Raw genomic sequence first — 19,059 nt, 5'->3', positions numbered from 1 at the left:
TTCTATTGTTGGGGGAAATTGTTGGAATTTTGAGTAATATTTGATCATACAAAGACCTCTGTAATAAGACTTTAGAAAGCATACCAGCAAAAGCTATACACATGTTCTTAGCATAGCATAGATGTGCCACAAATGCCTAGGATAAGGGTTAGCTATTTCACTTTTTTCCCCTTCTTATTTAAGATGAAAGAGGACTTGTTGTAGTATTTGCTCCTAACTGAAAGGGTTTTGGTAGATTTCAATAGAGTTTTTGTGTTCAGTTATCAGTCACCTACGTGTATGTGAATAATTCATAGTCGCGTTTTTCATGTGAACTGTTGATAGTAGTGTTTCTCAATTGTATGAGTACTTTTACTAATTTATACTAATGAAGATGAGCTAAATCAAGGACTTGTAAGAGCACTTCCACCCACGATGCCATGGCAAAGGGCAAGGGCAAGTAAGGGCAGATACTATTTACGTGAATAGTGACTGCCCTTCCCTTTTTATTTGCTTTTCCACCCATTGTTATGGCAAGTAAAGGCAAATACTATTCACATGAGATATGACAAGATAAATTTGTATGGAGTTTTGGTGTGGAAAGTGAATACATGGCTAGGTATTTATAGAAAAAAAATTTCTGACTTTTTGGTATTATATATTTGTATTTAAATTGGTTGCTAACATCTGACATCAGCAAACCCAGGCAGCAGTTCAGGCAATTCTTGCCTTTGGGCTTGCCTAGGTAAATGAGGCCCATTTTTGCCTGGACATCCTTTCATTGTTGGGGAGCTTAAACCCAGCCTGGGTTTCCTTTTGCCCTAACAAAACTCACCCGCTAGAAGTGCTCTAAGGTGGAAGTTAATCTATGTGTAAATCTCTTGGATAATAATGATGGTTATTTGTGTACTAGTAGGCCTATAAATTCAGACAAAAATGGCATCAACCCAAATCCGATCATATTTGGATTATTGAATTGAACTTATTGATCCATATTTGATAACCATCAAATTCATATCGAATTATTATCAGATTCATTTTAAGACTTAGAAACAATCAAAATCTCTTTAGTAATAAATTTCTTTTATGGTGTTCTTTTTTTTATAATTAAATACTTTAAGTGTATTCTCAATCTACTCACACATATATAATATTCATAAAAGCACATAAAAATCAAATAATATCTTAAATTAAATTTGATTGGTTCAGCTAATGAATTATCGGATTTTGGTCATAATAGGATTAAGAATCCAGTCCATCCCCCATTAGTTATATCGAATTTAAATCCAAATTTAATCCATTTACAGATGCACATATTATCTATTAACATTGACTTTATCATTTTACTATATGCTTTTCTATTTTGATTTTTTTTTTTTTAAATTTTCTTTTACGTAAGATCGAAAGTCTTCTTAGTCCATGGTCAACTCATCCCCCTTGGTGTGACTATTCAATGCGACAATATTTGGTTGTGAAATAATGTCTAGTTAATTACCACTAGGTTTTCAATTTCTAGGGCATGAATGTTTTGTATCCAACGTTAACAAAACATAAACAATTATATTGATTTAAAAACAAAATCCAAGTTTTAAAATACACAATTACGTGGATGAATAAGATAAGCTCGTTTTGACGTCTTGTTAACTGGTTCGTGCAAGAAAATTGGACCCAGGTCAGTCCACAGAAACCAAGGCCGCCAATAAAGAACACCAACAACAATCCAAAGTTTTGCCCCCGATTATTTAAGAGTACTGCTATTTCCACACACTTGTTCTATTTTCTCACTTACCTTATTTTCCCATTTATTATGTAAATTTGAAAAAACACAATTTTATCTTTTCACCACCATTATTCATAAAATACCATTTAATTATTTATTTAAGCAAATTCTCTTTTCTAATCATTAATAAATTTTAAAATACAAAAAATAATTTAAAATAACTAAGATGCACCCTTCTCACCCACAACCACCCCCTCCCATCCGCCATCATCCACATGCCACGGCTAAAAGAAATTATCCCAAAAAATAATCTCTCTTTCTCTGTCTTCGTGTCTCTCCCTGTCTCTCACACTCCAACCAAAAGAAATTATCCCAAAAATCCACCCACTATGATTTTCAATTTTTTTATTCCAATCACCATGTCCATGAAAATCTGGGAGTTTGATTCAACTATATATGGGTGAATTTGTCTTTAAATTTATAAAAATAAGATGGGTAGAAAAATAGGATATGAGGTGGAAATAGCAACACTCTTATTTGAAATCCATTTATATGAGTTCCGATTTTTCACTGCAATAAAATGTTATTATGTCTTTCCAAATAATCTGCATATCAATCTAACTCACCTAAATGAGGACTTATGAGGATCTCTCTAAGAGCACTTCCACGCATGGTGCCATGGTAAAAGGAAAGGCAAGTAAGGGCAGACACTATTTATGTGAATGGTGACTGCCTTACCTTTATTTATTTTGCTTTTCCACCCATTGCCATGCCAAGTAAAAGCAAACATTATTCACATGAGATATGATGAGAGGAATTTGTATAGAGTTTTGGTGTGGGAAGTGAATAACATGCACAAGTGAAAGAAATTTTTTGTTGCTGAATCTTTTGGTATTTTTTGGGTATTTAAATTGGTCACTAATGTCATGCTGACTTTAGCAAACCCAGCCAGCAGCCCAAGCAAGTCTTGCCCTTGGGCTTGCCTAGGCTGATGGAGTCCACTCTTTGTCCTGGCTGGCCTTCACCGCTGGAGTTGATTTTTAGGGGTTGTGGGGGCCTTCTGCGTGTGCTGGGCTACACGAGTGGAAGTGCTCTAATAAAGGTCTTTGAATTAATCCAACGATACACATAATTAATAATTTAAATCCTGACTCATGCTCCTTAATTTATCTAAACTCTTTTCATTATTCTAGCCCAATAAATAAATAAAATTTAGGAACAAACGTTCAATTTGTCTTCCTTCATCCCAACCATCTTCTCCGCTCTTCATCTTAGCCATCCTCATTCCCTTTCTCTCTAACCCATGTATGGCATTTTTACTTATCATGAATGGGGTGAAGTAATGAATCAAAGAATTTAGCAATGGGAAAATAAGGAATTGGTATGGGAAGAAGTCCTCAGCACATGAATGGAAATTCTAAAATTGTAAACCCCCCCCCCCCCCCCCCCCCCCCCAATTAATCTAATTCATGATTTTGAAGGTATGTGATTACGGATTTTAGGGTGTGACTCACATGTAATGGCAGATCTATGATTCAAAAGCCGACCAGGCGAAACTTACATTAAAAACTCAAATGCACTAGTAAATTTCATTAATAAACATAGAAAAATATATGTAATGAGCATTACCCTCAAATGCATCTTTATACATAAATAAAAACTTACCAAAAAAAAAAAACCCAAGAAGTAAATGCAATACAACACAAAAATAAATAGCACAAGCTCACCCATAAATATTAATATATTATCAACAAATAACCAAAACTCATACCATACAACTCATTTTTAATTCCTAAAAGTTAATAATAAGAAGAATAAAAACCAATTCAAAGAGAGAGTTTACAAAATGGGTCAAGCAACTGTCCGACCTTATGTGTTAGCAAACGCAGGTGAAGTCAAGAATTGGAACATTTCCTATACCTAGTACTACTTGTAAGTAAACATGCTAGTAAATAAATAAAAATTAGAGATACACATTCAATTTGTCTTCCTTCATCCCATCCATCTTCTCCCATCATCCCCTTTTTCTCTCCCTCTTCTTTGTGCCCTTCTGAGTTTAGCAAAGATGAAGAAATTCATACAAGCAATTCACTGACTTCTTCTCATTCAATTTGACAAGCAAAATATCTTCGTAAGTCAAAATATCAAAATCCAGTAGATTTCTTACAAATATTTTGCAAATAAATATGATTGCCCCAAGTCCAAAAGATGGATACATGATGGCTTCTAGTTGAACTTTTATTCTTCTCTCTTGCAGATGATTTACTTTTTTTAAATCATCAATTATCGCTTACGTTCACCTCACATATTCAAAATCTCGAGTCCGTCACTGATAGCAACTACATAAATTATAGCAACTATACATAAATTAATTGCTGAATGAGATGTTACAATCTATAGGCAACTGTAGGATTCATCTCTCTCTCTCTCTCTCTCTCTCTCTCTCTCTCTCTCTCTCTCTCTCTCTCTCTCTCATCTGTATGATTGTCTCTGCTGGGCCTGGCTTAGAACTAGGACATTATTTATAGGTCAAAGTCTAATGCACATGCATTGCACATAATTTATAGCATCTTAGTAGTTGACTACAAATAAATATGTCTCCAAGGAGAGCGATGGAAACCGTTTGATTTCGGGTTGGTAGAGTTCAGAAAATGATGTTTTTGGAGTTTATAAACAAGTTTATGCACGTTTCAAACAAATAAGACCCTTCATTAGCAACTAATAATAAATTATCACTAATATAGTTTTGTCGGGTTTGTGGTATATATCAACTAAGAAGAGAGACAAAGAATGACCCACTACTAGCAACACATATATTATCCTTAACTTAACCACTGATTTACCCCGAGTAGGAGTTGAGTTTCATCATAAGTAAAAAAAACGTCAGTATGATTAATAATGGAACCACTCATTATATATTGTATTTATTTTTGTCAAATTTCCGATAAAAGACTTTAGATTTTCAACAAAAGTACACCAACCATGTCTCTTCTCTTGCATTTCCTCACTTTTTGCCTCTCTGTCTGTCTTCCATTTGAGACCAAGCTCACCAAACTTGTGTCCCCTAATTAATTTGCTTGCCAATCTTGTAAAGAAAAGCCATCAATCTCTGGGTCCTAAAGTTGAAGGTCGAGAACGAGAGTGACACATGGAATAAATCATAAATGTTAAATAGGGTCAGAATAAAACACCAAGGTCTCATATTCATATACGTGCATGCTTATGATTGTTGTAACTTGTAACAATGTTAGCTTTAGAAAACTTCTTCTAGCTATCTCTTTTCCTTCAGTGTAAATGCGAGAATTGTAATTCTTCTAACATTCTCCAGCCCAAAGTTCTGACTGACCAATATTTATGGTCAGTCCATGGATGGCGAGCTTCATTAATGAACTGAAATTTCCTTTTATTTCTGTAAGCAAAGAAATTTTTTGCTTTCATCAAGTGCGACAGTGAATAGTGGGTGTGTCATAAATAGGTAGGCTCCATTGTATAAGTATTGAGCTTCGAGGAAAAAGATAAAATAATTTTTTTTTATTAAAAAAAATAATATTAAGAAGAAGAATTTAAGAATTTATCAAATTCCTCTTCGGTAAATTTATCTTGAAGGGCGGAGTCAAAAAATTTCAATAAGTAGGCTAGCTTTGATTATGAAACAAAATATATATATAAAAGACCGGAGCATTATGAAAATAAGGCTCTTCGAATTAGCTTAAGTAGTGAGGGAGAGTGGAAAAATGAGTTAACATTAGGATATGGGTCAAGGGTTAGATTTTTTTCCAATGTAACCAAAGAATAAGGATGAGAAAATGTGTACAGATTATGATAGATCAAAGGTTCGACCATGCAATTAAGAAAGATTATGATAGATCGAAGCTACGATCATTTTTCCATCAACCCTCGCCACTTGAAAGTTGGACACTTTTCTGATATTAGGGTTTAGGGACATTTTTAGACCTAGAAGTTTAGAGTGAAATTAGGACAATTAAAACAATATAAATTTCTGACAAGAAAAAGGAATGGAAGTATTATTGAAGTAAGTTTAGGGTTGATAGGTCTGAATTATTCAGGTCAATAATTTATCGTAGAGTTAAAAGCAATTAAATCATCTTGACCCTAATGCCACGCATATTATTGTTTCACCAACTCACATCACACATGTATAATCCATAATTTCATGCTTCATGAGACTTTTTAAATCCAATTATATCTTTGAAAACATAATCAACAGATTTATAATGTCTATCGCCTTTGGATTCCAAAAAACAGATTTATAATTAAATGGGATTGCTTCAAGATTCACAGGGGACAGATTCATAAGTAAAATGGGATGTTGGATATGTCTTTAATTATTTGGTAGCAATGTGGGTGAAAATATTTGTGCCCTTCCTTGGCAATAAATCGGTGGCACATGGAATGGGAGAGTCGGTCCACCACATTAAATTTGGCCTACAATTATAACATTCTTGATCTTTTCTGATTGGAACTAAGAAATACGTTTGGTCATCTCACAATTCTTGACAAAAATGCTAAACTTTAATTTAATGGACAGGTGCATGTTTCGCTCTACTCTACATATCAAGGCGTCGTTATCATGGTGTGAGGAACCATCAAATTTTCGTTTAGATGTTTTGTTTGAGGATTGTAACATGTAGTTTTTACGGGTATGATTCTATCGGGACGGGGGGCGCTCTATCAAGGGTACGACTCCTCCCCCCTCATGCGGTTGAGAGAATAGGCTATTGGGTTAGTCCGATCGTCGTATCCTTATGTGTAGAGATGCTCGTCTAATCCTCTAAGACATAGTCCAGTTTTATACTTGTTCTTCCTATCATCAATAAAATCCTATCGCTTTTGACTAAATAAATAAATAATTCATTAATGGACGAGTTGGGTTGCAGACTGAAGAAGGTTCAAAACTGATAATTAATATTATAATTTTTTTTTCAATATTAAAAAGAGAAATACCAATAAAGGAAGAGCTATTGTGACAAATTAAGCATTCGAGTATAATATTGAAGATATAATTTTTTTTTATTATCAAAGAATAATTGTTTTTAGAAGAAACGACATCTTAGTTAAAAGTATGAAAGCTTGTTACAATCCTCTATGAAATACTGCGATCATTCTTTCGTCAGAGTGACATAAGGTTTGTTCATAATTTGTGAGATTTCTCATAGTTTTTGGGTTTGTAATGATTTTGTTCAGTTTGAGTAAAGAAGAAAATCAATTTCAAATAAAGGAAACAAAAGCAAAAAGAAGCCCATGATTTTAACTTGTCAGAAAAGAAAAAATCAGAGGAACATCATGAAGCAAGTTCCATGCTTCAACTTCAAATCAAAAACAAACTGGTCCAAAACAAAAACTTGTAATCAAATCAAATAATTTAAGCCACCCAATGAAAAGGAAAGGCCAACTGAAAAGTACCACTACCAACAAAACTTCATTTTTTCCAAAAGCCAAAAGGACATTGACCGTACCGAATCTACCTCTCTAGGAAACCACCCATCCAACTCTAAACAAAGCTTTTTATTCACAATTTAAAACAAAGAAAAAAAAGAAAAAGAACCTTGTGGTTTTCATTTTTATTTTCTCACCTTATATTCCTCCAACTTTTAAAAAAATATATATTAGGTTGAATAAATTGAAGGATGATTAGGTTACACGACTATTATTCGAATGACTCATCTATCAGACTATGATTCGAATGGAAGAATCTGTTTTTTTTCTTTCAAATATAATTCTGCCGTTGCAATTTACATCGATAACATACGGTGAAATTGTTTATTGATACAAAATTATACAAACACTGCGTTGAATAGCAACCAAAAATAAAAAGAAAACTACAGATTGTGACTACAAATCTATGTGTAAACTTATAGTAAGTATATAAAAATTTGGGAATTGGGACAATATTGAAGATTTAAGATCCCCCAACCCTTGATATTTTCTTACCATGACCGTTAATAAAGCAGCTGCAGATTTGGTCAGGTGAAGCCCGTTCCATTGGGTCCCACCGATGTAAAACCCACGTAGGACCCCACCCTATTACCTTTCCTAAGCGTCTGAAAATCTGAATCCGATCCATCAGACTCACCAAATTTTATTTACTGAAAAATTTAACACACGCGCACAACAATATGACACAACACAACGCGGCGTTTTGTGGGCCCCACCGGCTCACTAATTCTCAATGGTCACTATGCCACCTTAGTCTTAAGTGCGCGCGTGGACCCACACCAGCCACTGATCAAAAATTTGGAACCACCTGGCCCCACCCCATTTGGGTCAGCTGTGTGCTTAGCCCCCATGGTTCCCACAAATGCGGTGGCGTTTCCCACTTTCAGACCCAAACTCAAAAAGAAGAGAGAGAAGAGAGAGAGAGAGAGGGGAGGGCAATTGCGTAATTTAAAAAATTACTCACTGTATTTAAAATTATATAAGATTCCAAATTATACAGCAAAAAGAATCTATCTTGTGGGTAACCAACAAGTAACAACATTTTTAGTGTACAGAAAGACAGCCAACATTCCCTTGTAAATTACCATCCATATGTTTAAAAAAAGAAAATTAGAAAAAGAAAAAGAAAAAAAAAACTAAACATGAAGGGGCAAAATCGTACTTTCGACAGACAAACGCCATAAACAACAGTGTGGTTGTCAACAGCACAACAATGGTCAGTACGATCAACGGTTAGGATTGGCTCTACCGAAATCCACCAGCTTCCTCGACCGGTTCTTGCAAAACGCCGCCGCAACCCGAATCTCGCCGGCGAACTCCGGCGGCAACCCCTTCTGGCCCCAGTTCCGGTTCGGGCTGGCCCGAACTAGCGGGCTCAGGCAAAACGCCAGACCCGAGACGTTGTTTTTCCCCTGGCCAACACGTGTCCTCCGAGTCGACGATGGAGCCAGCGCCGGCGTCTGCTTCCACTCCGGGGTCGCCCCCGACGAGTCCCCGCTGCCTGACCGCGATCGCTCGCAGTCCTCGAAGGGATCGGGCGTTATATCAGGCGACAACCCGCGAGGTCTCTGCCCGCCGGTGTTGTTGGACTCGTCGGCATAGAGCTGCTTCGATCGATTCCGTCGTTTTCCGGAGAAGATCGCCGAGAACCACGACGGCGACGAAGCCGAGGAGGACGACTTGGGCTGAAGCGTCGAAGAACTAGGATCCGACCAAAACTTATCGGATCTGGACCGGAAAAGGCTCGATAAGAGCGAGAACTTGGTCTTAGTCTTCCTACACGACCCTTCAATGGTGGTGCTGGTGGCGCTGTTGTAGGTGGGGCCCACCTGGGGCGTACTGTAAAATCGAATACGGTGCTGTTGTTGCTGGTGGTGGTGGTTTTGATGATCTGGACGGTGGTTGTGGTGCCACGCGGAGTCGTCCGATTTTCTTCGAGAAACGTAGGGGGAGACGGAGCGAGGGAAGATGAGAGGCGGGGGGTTCGGGTCGGACTTGCGCTTCGGTTCATCGGGCGGCGCGGAGTTCCGGGAGTGGAGCCGAGAAAGCTGGGCCTGGGCCTTGGTTTGGGCCTCGATGATGGCGGTGAGGCGTTCCCGGAGGCAGGAGGAGCAGACACCGACGGCGCTGGTGAGGTCGCAAAGGTGCTTCTTGCACCTCATCTAAAACATTTACTATCCGAACCCACAATTGAATTTGAACGTGAAATGCTTATGCAAGTGGATATGAGGAGAAATTTAAGGCTTTGTGAGCATTTTTGAGGAAATAGGGTGTTTCTTTTTCTGGGTATGAAATTGAAAGAGATCTTCTCCTGAATCTCTATGGGAAATGATGAGGAACCCAGAGGGCTTCTTCACTGGCCAAAAGGGGGAGCTTTGTCTTCTTCTTGGCTTTGGTTTGTATTTGAGAAGGAAAGGGGGAGTGGGTGGGAGTTTTTATGCGGGTATTTGTGTGTGTGTGTGTGGGTGTGTGCTTGTGTGAGGTGTGCAATGGGGTATGCTATTTGGTATCTTTATTAAATTTTGAAGAGAGAGAGAGAGAGAGAGAGAGAGAGAGAGAGAGAGTCAATGTTGAAGTATAAGAAAGAACATGTGCTAGGTTGGATTGGGTTTTAGGGTCACAATTCATTTACTTGGCTCAAAGCCTTGAGAGAAGAAGATGTTCATGGATGATGCATGTAACAGCTTGTTGTTTACCCAATTACCAAATTAATTTGGAAGGCTGGCTATGCCTGTAAGACAGCACCTCTCCTAATCACAATTACCAAAAACATAATTTCTTCGCTTATCGGATAATTAATTGACTAGTTACCAGTCAACGCTAAGCGTGAATTTTACGTACATCAACAGTTGGCAGTCGTTCATACCCATGGTGGTAAATTTGAATTGTTAGTTTTTGAATATCTTCTATTTGACTTTCTAATGTACAGCGCAAACACTGTGTTTTTAATCTTCAATCATTAGGTGAGGGAAAATCTGGTTTTGAGTCTTGACATATGTTATCCTATCTTGTAGTTAGGATTTTGCTTGTAATTATGAGTTGGGTTTAAGATTTTACCACCTCGGAGGAGATGTTAATGCACCACTAATTATAGGCGCGTGGATGAGCATAACCAAGCTTGGGAATTGGATGGAGCAAATTAAATCTCCTGCCTTGTGGGGGCAAAGCCAAAGCATATGGGCTTTTTGGAAGGATTTCAATATCCATTTGTTTTTTTATTGCTAAACAATATTTAAATTGATGTTGGGTTTCATCACTATTTATATTTTATTTCGTATTTACAGTTATTATTGGAATAAAAATTTATTTCTTCCAATCGTAAAAGTATTCATCCAATAGTATAGGATCTAAACCAGTCTTATCATTATTGGATTAAAATCTGTAGAATATTATTGTATCATAGAATAGTATACAAAAACAAAAGTCGCAGTGTGGAATTCTGTGGGTTTTTTTTTTTCTTGTTTCTGGTTAGATTTTTCGTTTCGGTCCAAAAAAAGTTAGTTTTTCAATTTTTCATGGAAAGGAAAAAAAATGGAAGAAACTAATTTGGGAATTTGGTTCGCACATGGGGTGATACACGGTGGAAAAAGTGGGTCAAACTCTTCCCTTTTCACCCAAGTGCACTCAGGTTTGATTCACGTTACAGGTAGGAGACAATCTTGAGGCAACCCAATAGAATACTCCCCCCTTCCCCTCCCAAGAGAATAACGAAAAAAAAAAGCTTTTGGTTCATAAAAACAAGAGTTACCAAAAATTCTTCTCTTTATTATACTCCTATCGGTGTCATATTGTACAACACAAACCTATGAAAATAGCATTTCCTGAAAACAATGCTTTTATTTTCTCATTCATTCTTTTCTTATCTAATTATAGAACTAATGAGCCATATTGAGAAAGGGGTTTGGTGATGAAGAAAAGAAAAAAGAAAAAAGAAAAAGGAAATTAAAGGTGAGATGCCACTTATCTTTTGATTGGGAATTTTGAATGAGAGGGAAGGAGTTTAGTTTAGAGAGGGAATGTATCCCTTTACTCCAATTTTTTTTTTTTTGTTCAAGATTGAACAAATTTGAAATGAAAGATACATATTCTGGCAAATGTTATTGTTTTCCTAAACTACCTTTATCTGAATATTTAAAACTGAATTGTTATGTACATTACAAAGGTCGAGTGTCTGTCAAGATCATTCGATTTAGTGACATTTGTCTTTATTTTGTAAAAGAATATTTCAGGTTCAAATCTCACTTTATTTTAGTGGAAGTATTTTAACGGAAGGATGACGCTATTTATGATGTAATTCAAAATTTGTATATATATTAAAACTCCGAATCGCCTCCTAAAATTATACTTTTCCAACAGAAATATAAAAGAGTTGTATCGTATAGACCTAGAAACCCCTGTTCTTAAACTTCAAATTGAAAGTGAGCCCTATACACATTTGAATCATTTGCTTTATTTTCTTTTCTTGAACGTCCTTTCAAGATTTTAAATTAAAAGTAAAAGCAAAGACTAGAGACCTGCAAGGGACTTTGACTTGAACCTTGGGGCTTCGGCTTTGGCTTTGGCTTGAGCTTGAATTGAACCTTCTGTTTGTGGTCCGTGTTTTGGCCACGAAACCCCGACGCGTTTGACCCATTTTCTATTGGGACTTAAACCTGCATTTTAATGCCTATTGCGTCCCTTGTCAATGGGACAGGTCAGTCGGCAACGGTTTTAGTCTTTGCTTGTACTTAATGCTATAAGCGTCCTTGTGAGTTTCTGAAACTTCCATTGCTTTTCTCATATCAAGTTTACTATTAGTTACAAATGCCTTCTAGAATATTTAAGAACTTAATATTCGTGGTAAATAGTAAATACTTCTATACCGAAGGCTTTTTCGGTCGATCGATCCCCTTGCCGGTACTTTTTTTTTTTTCTCTTGTATTATCTTGTTTAAATAATACTTGGAAATCAGGGACAATGAATTGGAATTGGATCAACTATTCCCCTAATCAACCTCTAATTCTTGGGTTTTCAGGTATACACATCCCAACTCATTTCATGTTAGAAAAGAACACAATTAGTTGAAAGTGAAGATGAATTATCTATTGAGTAAATACATAACTAGGTGAAAATATGATAATTATTTCACTTTTTGTTTCTAAATTTAGAAATATAGTTGGTAGTTGAAAAAGGTGAAAATAGTAATTGTGATAGTTTTACATACCCCAAGTAGAGCAAAGACTTACTCTTTATAGAGAGAAAGAACAAATAGATAAAGTTTCAAGTGTCGCCATCTCATTAATTTCAGATAATACAAAACAAAGGCAATTGAATAAATGAGTATATGACTTGTCAATTTTGTGCGCCGCATATATTTAAGAGACATAGTATTACCCTTTGATGAAAGAGGAATTGCTATATTTACTCTCTCTTTCAGTCTAGTGCCCAAAATGTCCAATTTCAAGATTATTCATGAAAAGTTTAATCAAATTGTCATTTTATTATCATTGTGATCATTTCAATGTTTAATCGAAGCAACCAACTCCTTATAAGCTTTTATTAGATTTCTCAACTTTCTAATATAGGACTTTTTACCTTTACATTCTCACACGCACCCGCACATATGGCAATTTTTCAAGCCTAACACATGAACAACACATATTGGATGACATGGAGCACGTGTGGTTGTTAGATTTTCATACGTGGGCTAACCCGCTCTGATACCATGAAAGAAATTGAGGTTCTACACCAAAACCAATTGGCAATAGGAAAGTAGTCCAACTCCTTATAAGTCCTTGCTAGCTAGGTTTCTCAATTTCCAATGTAGCACTTCTTACCTTTACATTCTCATAATATTTAGATAATCTCTTGCAAAGTGTGAATAACCGTGTTAAATATTTACTTTTAAATATTCAGTAAAAATCAAAGTCGTCGTTGCAAAAGGGTTGACTTTAAATTCTATACGACACCTCGACCATCTTAATCAAGGCTATAGAGCACCCAACTTACCTTTTAGAAATCCCTAAAAGCAATGCAACTTTTTTGAGCATGTTAAACTGTCTCCTTAGTGCATAATATATATGTAGGGACTGGGTCGCAATCTGGTAGTAACCCACAAAACCATTTCCCATGAAAGTATTAATTAAACAACACTTGTAGGTGCTTGCTTAAGTTAAAGTATTAATGGAACATACAACCGCTCCATTGAAAAAAAGAAATCGTACCCAAATCTTTGAAATTAATAATAATGATCAAAAAGCATACTAATGAACGCCTTTGAGTCTTTGATTTCAACTCTAAAATCAATTGAAAATGAGGGAGTGACGTCTATATAAGCCCTTGTAAGATTTCTTAACTTTCTAATGTGGTGTAAGTTTTCACATCCTTACACGAACCCTTATGTATGCATAGCAAAATTTCAAGCTTAACCCGTGATCAATTTAACTTAGTGACCTAGAGCACGCATGGGCATTGAGCTTTAAACGTGAGTAAACTTGGTTTTGATACCATGAAATAAGTTGATTTCAACCCCAAAACTAATTGGTAATTGGGGAAGTGCCCAAACTCTTATGCTTACAATGTTTCTTAACTTTCTAAAGTAGGATAATTCTTCACATCCTCACAACTTCTCCACTTAAAGACAAGAGTAGACGTATGTGAACTAATAAAATCGACTTCGGTCAAGTTTTAGGATGTGTTTGAGGGGGAATATGTATTTTTTTAAAGCTGTTTCTTTACAAATTGTAAAAAAGTAACTATAGGTCCTTATAGTTTGCCTGATTTTTCACTTTAGTCCATGTTGTTTTGATTTTGTCAATTTAACCCCTATACTTTGATTTGATATCAATTCAAGGGCAAATCCAAATTTCCATCCAATTTTGTCCAAAATACCCATTCATGTAAGAGACACATGTTTATTCCGTCAAGAAATTATATGAAAATTTGGATGTCCTTAAATTGCAATAAAATCATACTACATGAGTCAAATTGCCAGAGTTAAAACCACAAGGACGAAAGTCAAAATTTCATCAAACTACAGGTACGAAAAAGTGACTTTTTGCCTTACAAATTTAACACTAAGTCAAAATACTCCCTACATAAATAGACCCTAAATCTAGTACGTGTCACTCGCCTTGACAACATTTGAGTGGTATTCTTTAGCTTCACTACCAATCATATATCGATGTTCTTATTAAATGAAGGATTTGACGGTATTGATTAATAATGAGGTTAACTATATACATCACACACAATTAGTATAAGACCACAATATTATAATTTTGCAAATCAACTATATACTAAAAACTAGGTCAACCAAACCACTATTAATTTGGTTTTCTTAATAAATAAAAAACCAATATTAATTTGGTTTGCTTAAAAAAAAACCAATACTAATTTGGATAGATTCATTTGAAGGGTTCTCTGCGTTTGCGTGGTGTTCTTTAATTAAAGAGGTTTTGGCTACACGATTTTGAAAGTCAAAATTCCAAGAATAATGTAATAAACTTAGCCTTCTCAAATATATATATCTTCTGTGCTTTTTTTTCTCTGAACGTAAGAGGAGAATGACGAGAATTGTACTTTGATAGTATAGTGAGTATTGTTCTTATCCATTTCCATCCCTCTAGGCTCCAGTCTTGCATAAGACTATTTCCTGTATAATATACAAACAAATATGTTGTGCCAGCGACATGGTGAGACTAGGTATTCAAAATAACAAAACATAATCAATTCCAAAAGGGAAAATGCCAAAATGGGAAGACTACACGTACGTTATTTTATTGGTTGCCTCTTCTACATTCGACTAGCCAACCATTGTTTCTCATGTTCAAAAGATGTTGTGCTCTTACGACCAAAGGTTTCCTACAAGAGGTTTGTAGCTCAAGTTGTTAAGAGTATTTATCTTTGTATTTTAGATTTTAGGTTCGGTTTCCCATTCCTTCAATTTCGCTTGCAGGAAAAAAAAATCAAAGGTTTCCCACCTTGGGTGGAGTCAAAATTTAATATATAGGGGACAAACACAAAATTTAATTATATAATTTTTTTGGTCGTATTGAGTAATTTTTACCTATAAGAGATGCAACTTTTTTTCCAGTAATATATTACAAATTTACTAATATATATTAATGTTGAAATGGACATTTGGCAACCATTTAGTGGTTGAGTGGCGATAAGCTGAATTATATCAATTTTTCATCATATAATATATATGGAAATATTTTTATTTACCACTTTAACTTAAGGTGTATGCTCATCACCTTTCTCAACATTTGATACATGTCCATAAGCATAAGCATAAGCATAACCATGATTAACTTTGAGTGCTGCTAAACGAACCCTAAAATTAACTGAGTACACCATATGATCTAAGTGCACCCTAATATTTTAATTAAAATGTAAAATTAACTAAGTACACCCTATTTAACTACCAAAAATATCCCTAGTGCACCCTAATACACTTTATCACACAACATCCTAAACTAGGTTTCTCTTTTTACATGAATTTATGTCTTCTTTTCAAATTTTAGGTTTGCATATCTGACCAATAAAACTAAAATCATAAACCAAGAAGAAGCAAAACCCTCTTGAAAGCAGCAAACCCAGTTTGTTCGCAAAAAGCCCCATCAAAATTGAGTTTTTAAAAACCCACGGGGGCTCTACCCCATTTTACCATTGCACGAGCTAGGACAACACCCTTAGGAAAGTTGTGCTCCTGGAATTGGTGCAACACCTGCATAGCACAATTAACCACTTCCAACATCCCACATCGTCTGCCTGTCCATAAAACAAAATTCCTCTCATTCCAGAGTGTACACAACACCATCAAAACTTGTTCTACAAACTCTTTATATGAGTCACCAAACAGTTGCACAAGCCAACATTTAAAATTCAGGTCGGCACTATTTTGTAAAAGCCTCCACTATGGATTGGTCTCCCAAAAAGTAGAAACAAAATCACATGAAATGAAGACGTGATGTAAATCTTCTAAAGCAGTCCCACAAAAAAAAATAATCTCTTTTTTGGTAATTTTATATTAGGGTAAATTAGTAATTTAATAAATACTATGATAGTAAGGTGTAGGGGTGGGCATCAATCCGGCCGATCCGGTTACACCGGCCGAACCGATTATATTGGTTTGGTTTGGTTTGGTTTTGACCAAAGAAAAAGTCAACAGTTTGAAAAACCGATCCGAACCGGTTTGGTTTGGTTCGGCTGCGGTTAGGGAGTTTTGAAAACTGTCCTAAACCAAACCGGACCGATTATAAATCAATTTATTATTTGTTTAATTTAGTTTACATGTGGCAAGGCTTGAGTGGTTAGTTGAAAGTGTACCATGTACCCTAGCACACCTGATTGGACTCCAAAACTAATACTCACGGACTCCATTCTCTCTCCCTTGCGTGAGCCTCTCTCTCTTCTTCCTTCGTTTCAACCCTAGCCGCAACTCCCTCTCATCATCACTCTCTCTCTGTCTCTCTCTGCTCTACACTCCTCATCATATCTCTCTCTCTGCTCCACCTCTACCTCTCCCGCCCCTAGCCGTCAATCGTCGTTCCACCGCCTTCATTGAAGTCGAGCCAATGGTACGTTGTGTTAGCTTCTTTTCTTGCTTGTTTATTCAATGAATTCCTCCAATCAATTCGCAGAATAGAAAATGGAAAACCCAATTGTATTTTGTCTGTTTGGTTGCCTGAAAACAGCCGGAAAAAATATGAGTCAAACGTGTTTGGATTAATTTAATTTTAGATGGGGTACTGTTTATATTTGACATTACATTTAAAATTTGTTTGCTTTAATCATAAACAATAGGATACAAATCCTCAATGGACACAGACAAGGTGGACGCTGATGATGATGATGATGGTGAGAGCCCCTCTGAAGATGGAGAACCCTCCATTGACGCAGACGAGATATTTACCGAGATGATGATGATGAGAGCCCTCAATGAGCCCTTCTGGAGATGGAGAGCCCGCAATGGACACAGACAATTGGAGGAGTCGATTGCGGCCAGATTCAAGGCAAAGAATTGTCAACAAGACGTAAGTGTTTTTATTCTTCTTAAGAAATAGTTTAGTGGATTACATTATTTATCCTGAATTTACTTTTGTTGTTAAGAACTGTACCTCCATGCCATGCTTTGATGGTGGTTAATAAATTTTATTGATTGTGTTGCATGTAAAGAATGGAGACATTGAAGAGGCATCTCCCTTTCTCTGGTCAAGAGGGATTACAGGAGCTCAAGAAAATTGCTGTAAGGTTTGAGGAAAAGATTTATGCTGCTGCCATTAGCTTGTCCTATATGCTTCGACCAATTTTCAAGTTCCGGTGATCCGAACTTACCTGTGTAAGTGATTCCAATTCTATTTTGAATTACTTGGGGTTGCATTGTTTTATTTTGACTTGCTTTTTGCTATTTCCCTCTTTTCTTTTTTTGTTAATTTGGGGAGTGGTGTGCTTTGTTGTTTGGATTTACAGCAACTCTGCTTCCGGGTCTAATTTTCAATGTAGCACTTGTAAGAAGACTTACTTTGGCAATCAAACACATATTGACCTGACAACAGCCAGTGGCTCCAAGAACTATGGTGAATCAATGCCGGTTTCCAGAGCTTTTCCTCTCTTTGTAGTTGCTCACATTCTCTATGTAGTGCAGCATTAGAGTCTAAGAAAATGAGCCATAACACTCACATGGCTCTGATAAATTTCTTACAGAAAAAACGATACGGCAACCATTGAAGCTTATTTCTATTTGTATGCAAATGTGGGATTGTATGTTGAACTTTGTTTTATTGGAAATTTGGTTAACTTTCATGTTACTTTGATTTACTAGAAATTTGGTTAACTTTCATGTTAACTTTGTTCTACTTTGGCAAGATTTGCATGTTAACTTTGTTCTACTTTGGCAAGATTTGCATGTTACTGTAAGACATGTTGTTTTATGCCTAAACTGGCCGAACCAAACCGCACCAAACCGGTTATGAATGGTTTGGTTTGGTTTGGTTTTCATTTTGATTTTAGGTGAAACCGAACCACACCGGACCGTGAAAATGTAATTGGTTCGGCTGTGATTTGAGAGTCAAACCGGACCAAACCGGACCGTGCCCACGCCTAGTAAGGTGTACTAAGTTAATTTTAGGGTTCGTTTAGCAGCACTCTTAACTTTTTACTTTAATTTATATAATCATGGTTATGCTTATAAACACATGTCAAGTGTTGAGAAGGATAGTGAGCATACACCTTGGGTTAAAGTGGTGATGCTCCCAATATATATTGGGGGGTGGAGGGAGGGGAGGGCAATGCCACTTCTGACTTAGGCCTGGCTCTGGCTCTGTCCCACTAAGTTTATACCATTGATTTATCTGTTTTAAAGGAAATTATTCAAAAAAAGTTTAAGAATTTAGGGTGTAGTTTGATGATGCTCATGCATGTTCTTAAACAAAAATAATTGATTAGTCGGAGCTGCATATAATTTAACATTTGTGAGAAGAGTAAAGAAACAACCAATATTTTTAAGTTCCTTTTTTTATGTCTTAACAACAAAGACGTCTTTAAGAGTACATCACTCACCGAAAATGTTGAACCTTGGGTTATAAATATATTTCATATGAGTCTTTTCAACTATTACTAATTGGTTTTAGATTGGATGCTAAAATTATATTATAGTACATAGTACGTAATCCACGTATTTGGTCAAATAAAAAAATGTGCTCTATGTCACTTAATATAGATTGCCAACGTACTTGACTTAAGTGAAATTTGAGGTGACATGTTCAAACTATGTCTGCATTCTGAATGTTGAGCCTTGTGTTACAAAATAGGTTGCTATGACCCTCCCTACCATTCGCCAATTAGTTTTGGATTCGATGATCCAACTACTACAATCTTTAATGAATAACTAATACTAAAAAGAGTTGAATCCCATAGGG

General features: G+C 36.1%; 1 protein-coding gene and 1 long non-coding RNA gene across 2 annotated transcripts; one reads left to right on the top strand and one right to left on the bottom strand.

The window, feature by feature from the left end:
* Positions 1-8,103: 8,103 nt before the first annotated feature.
* Positions 8,104-9,660, bottom strand: LOC110771809 (uncharacterized). Its single transcript, XM_021976162.2, has one exon. It carries the CDS (start codon positions 9,316-9,318, stop codon positions 8,383-8,385), a length of 936 nt encoding a protein of 311 aa, XP_021831854.1. The 5' UTR covers positions 9,319-9,660; the 3' UTR covers positions 8,104-8,382.
* A 6,889-nt stretch (positions 9,661-16,549) lies between these two features.
* Positions 16,550-17,694, top strand: LOC148296794 (uncharacterized). The gene is made up of 4 exons (XR_015834073.1): positions 16,550-16,719; positions 16,946-17,175; positions 17,318-17,480; positions 17,612-17,694. It is a non-coding gene; the product is annotated as an uncharacterized LOC148296794 (long non-coding RNA).
* Positions 17,695-19,059: the final 1,365 nt, after the last annotated feature.

This window comes from Prunus avium, chromosome 2 (assembly GCF_965620075.1).
Source record: "Prunus avium chromosome 2, drPruAviu1.hap1.1, whole genome shotgun sequence".
In the NCBI taxonomy this organism is placed as follows: Eukaryota; Viridiplantae; Streptophyta; class Magnoliopsida; order Rosales; family Rosaceae; genus Prunus; species Prunus avium.
The sequence above is the reverse complement of the archived record's forward strand: the minus strand, read 5'-3'. Positions and strand labels throughout refer to the sequence as shown.

What these genes read in the sequence shown, in the direction of transcription:
- LOC110771809 (XM_021976162.2), bottom strand. Translation starts at nt 9,318, where the DNA reads ATGAGGTGCAAGAAGCACCTTTGCGACCTCACCAGCGCCGTCGGTGTC.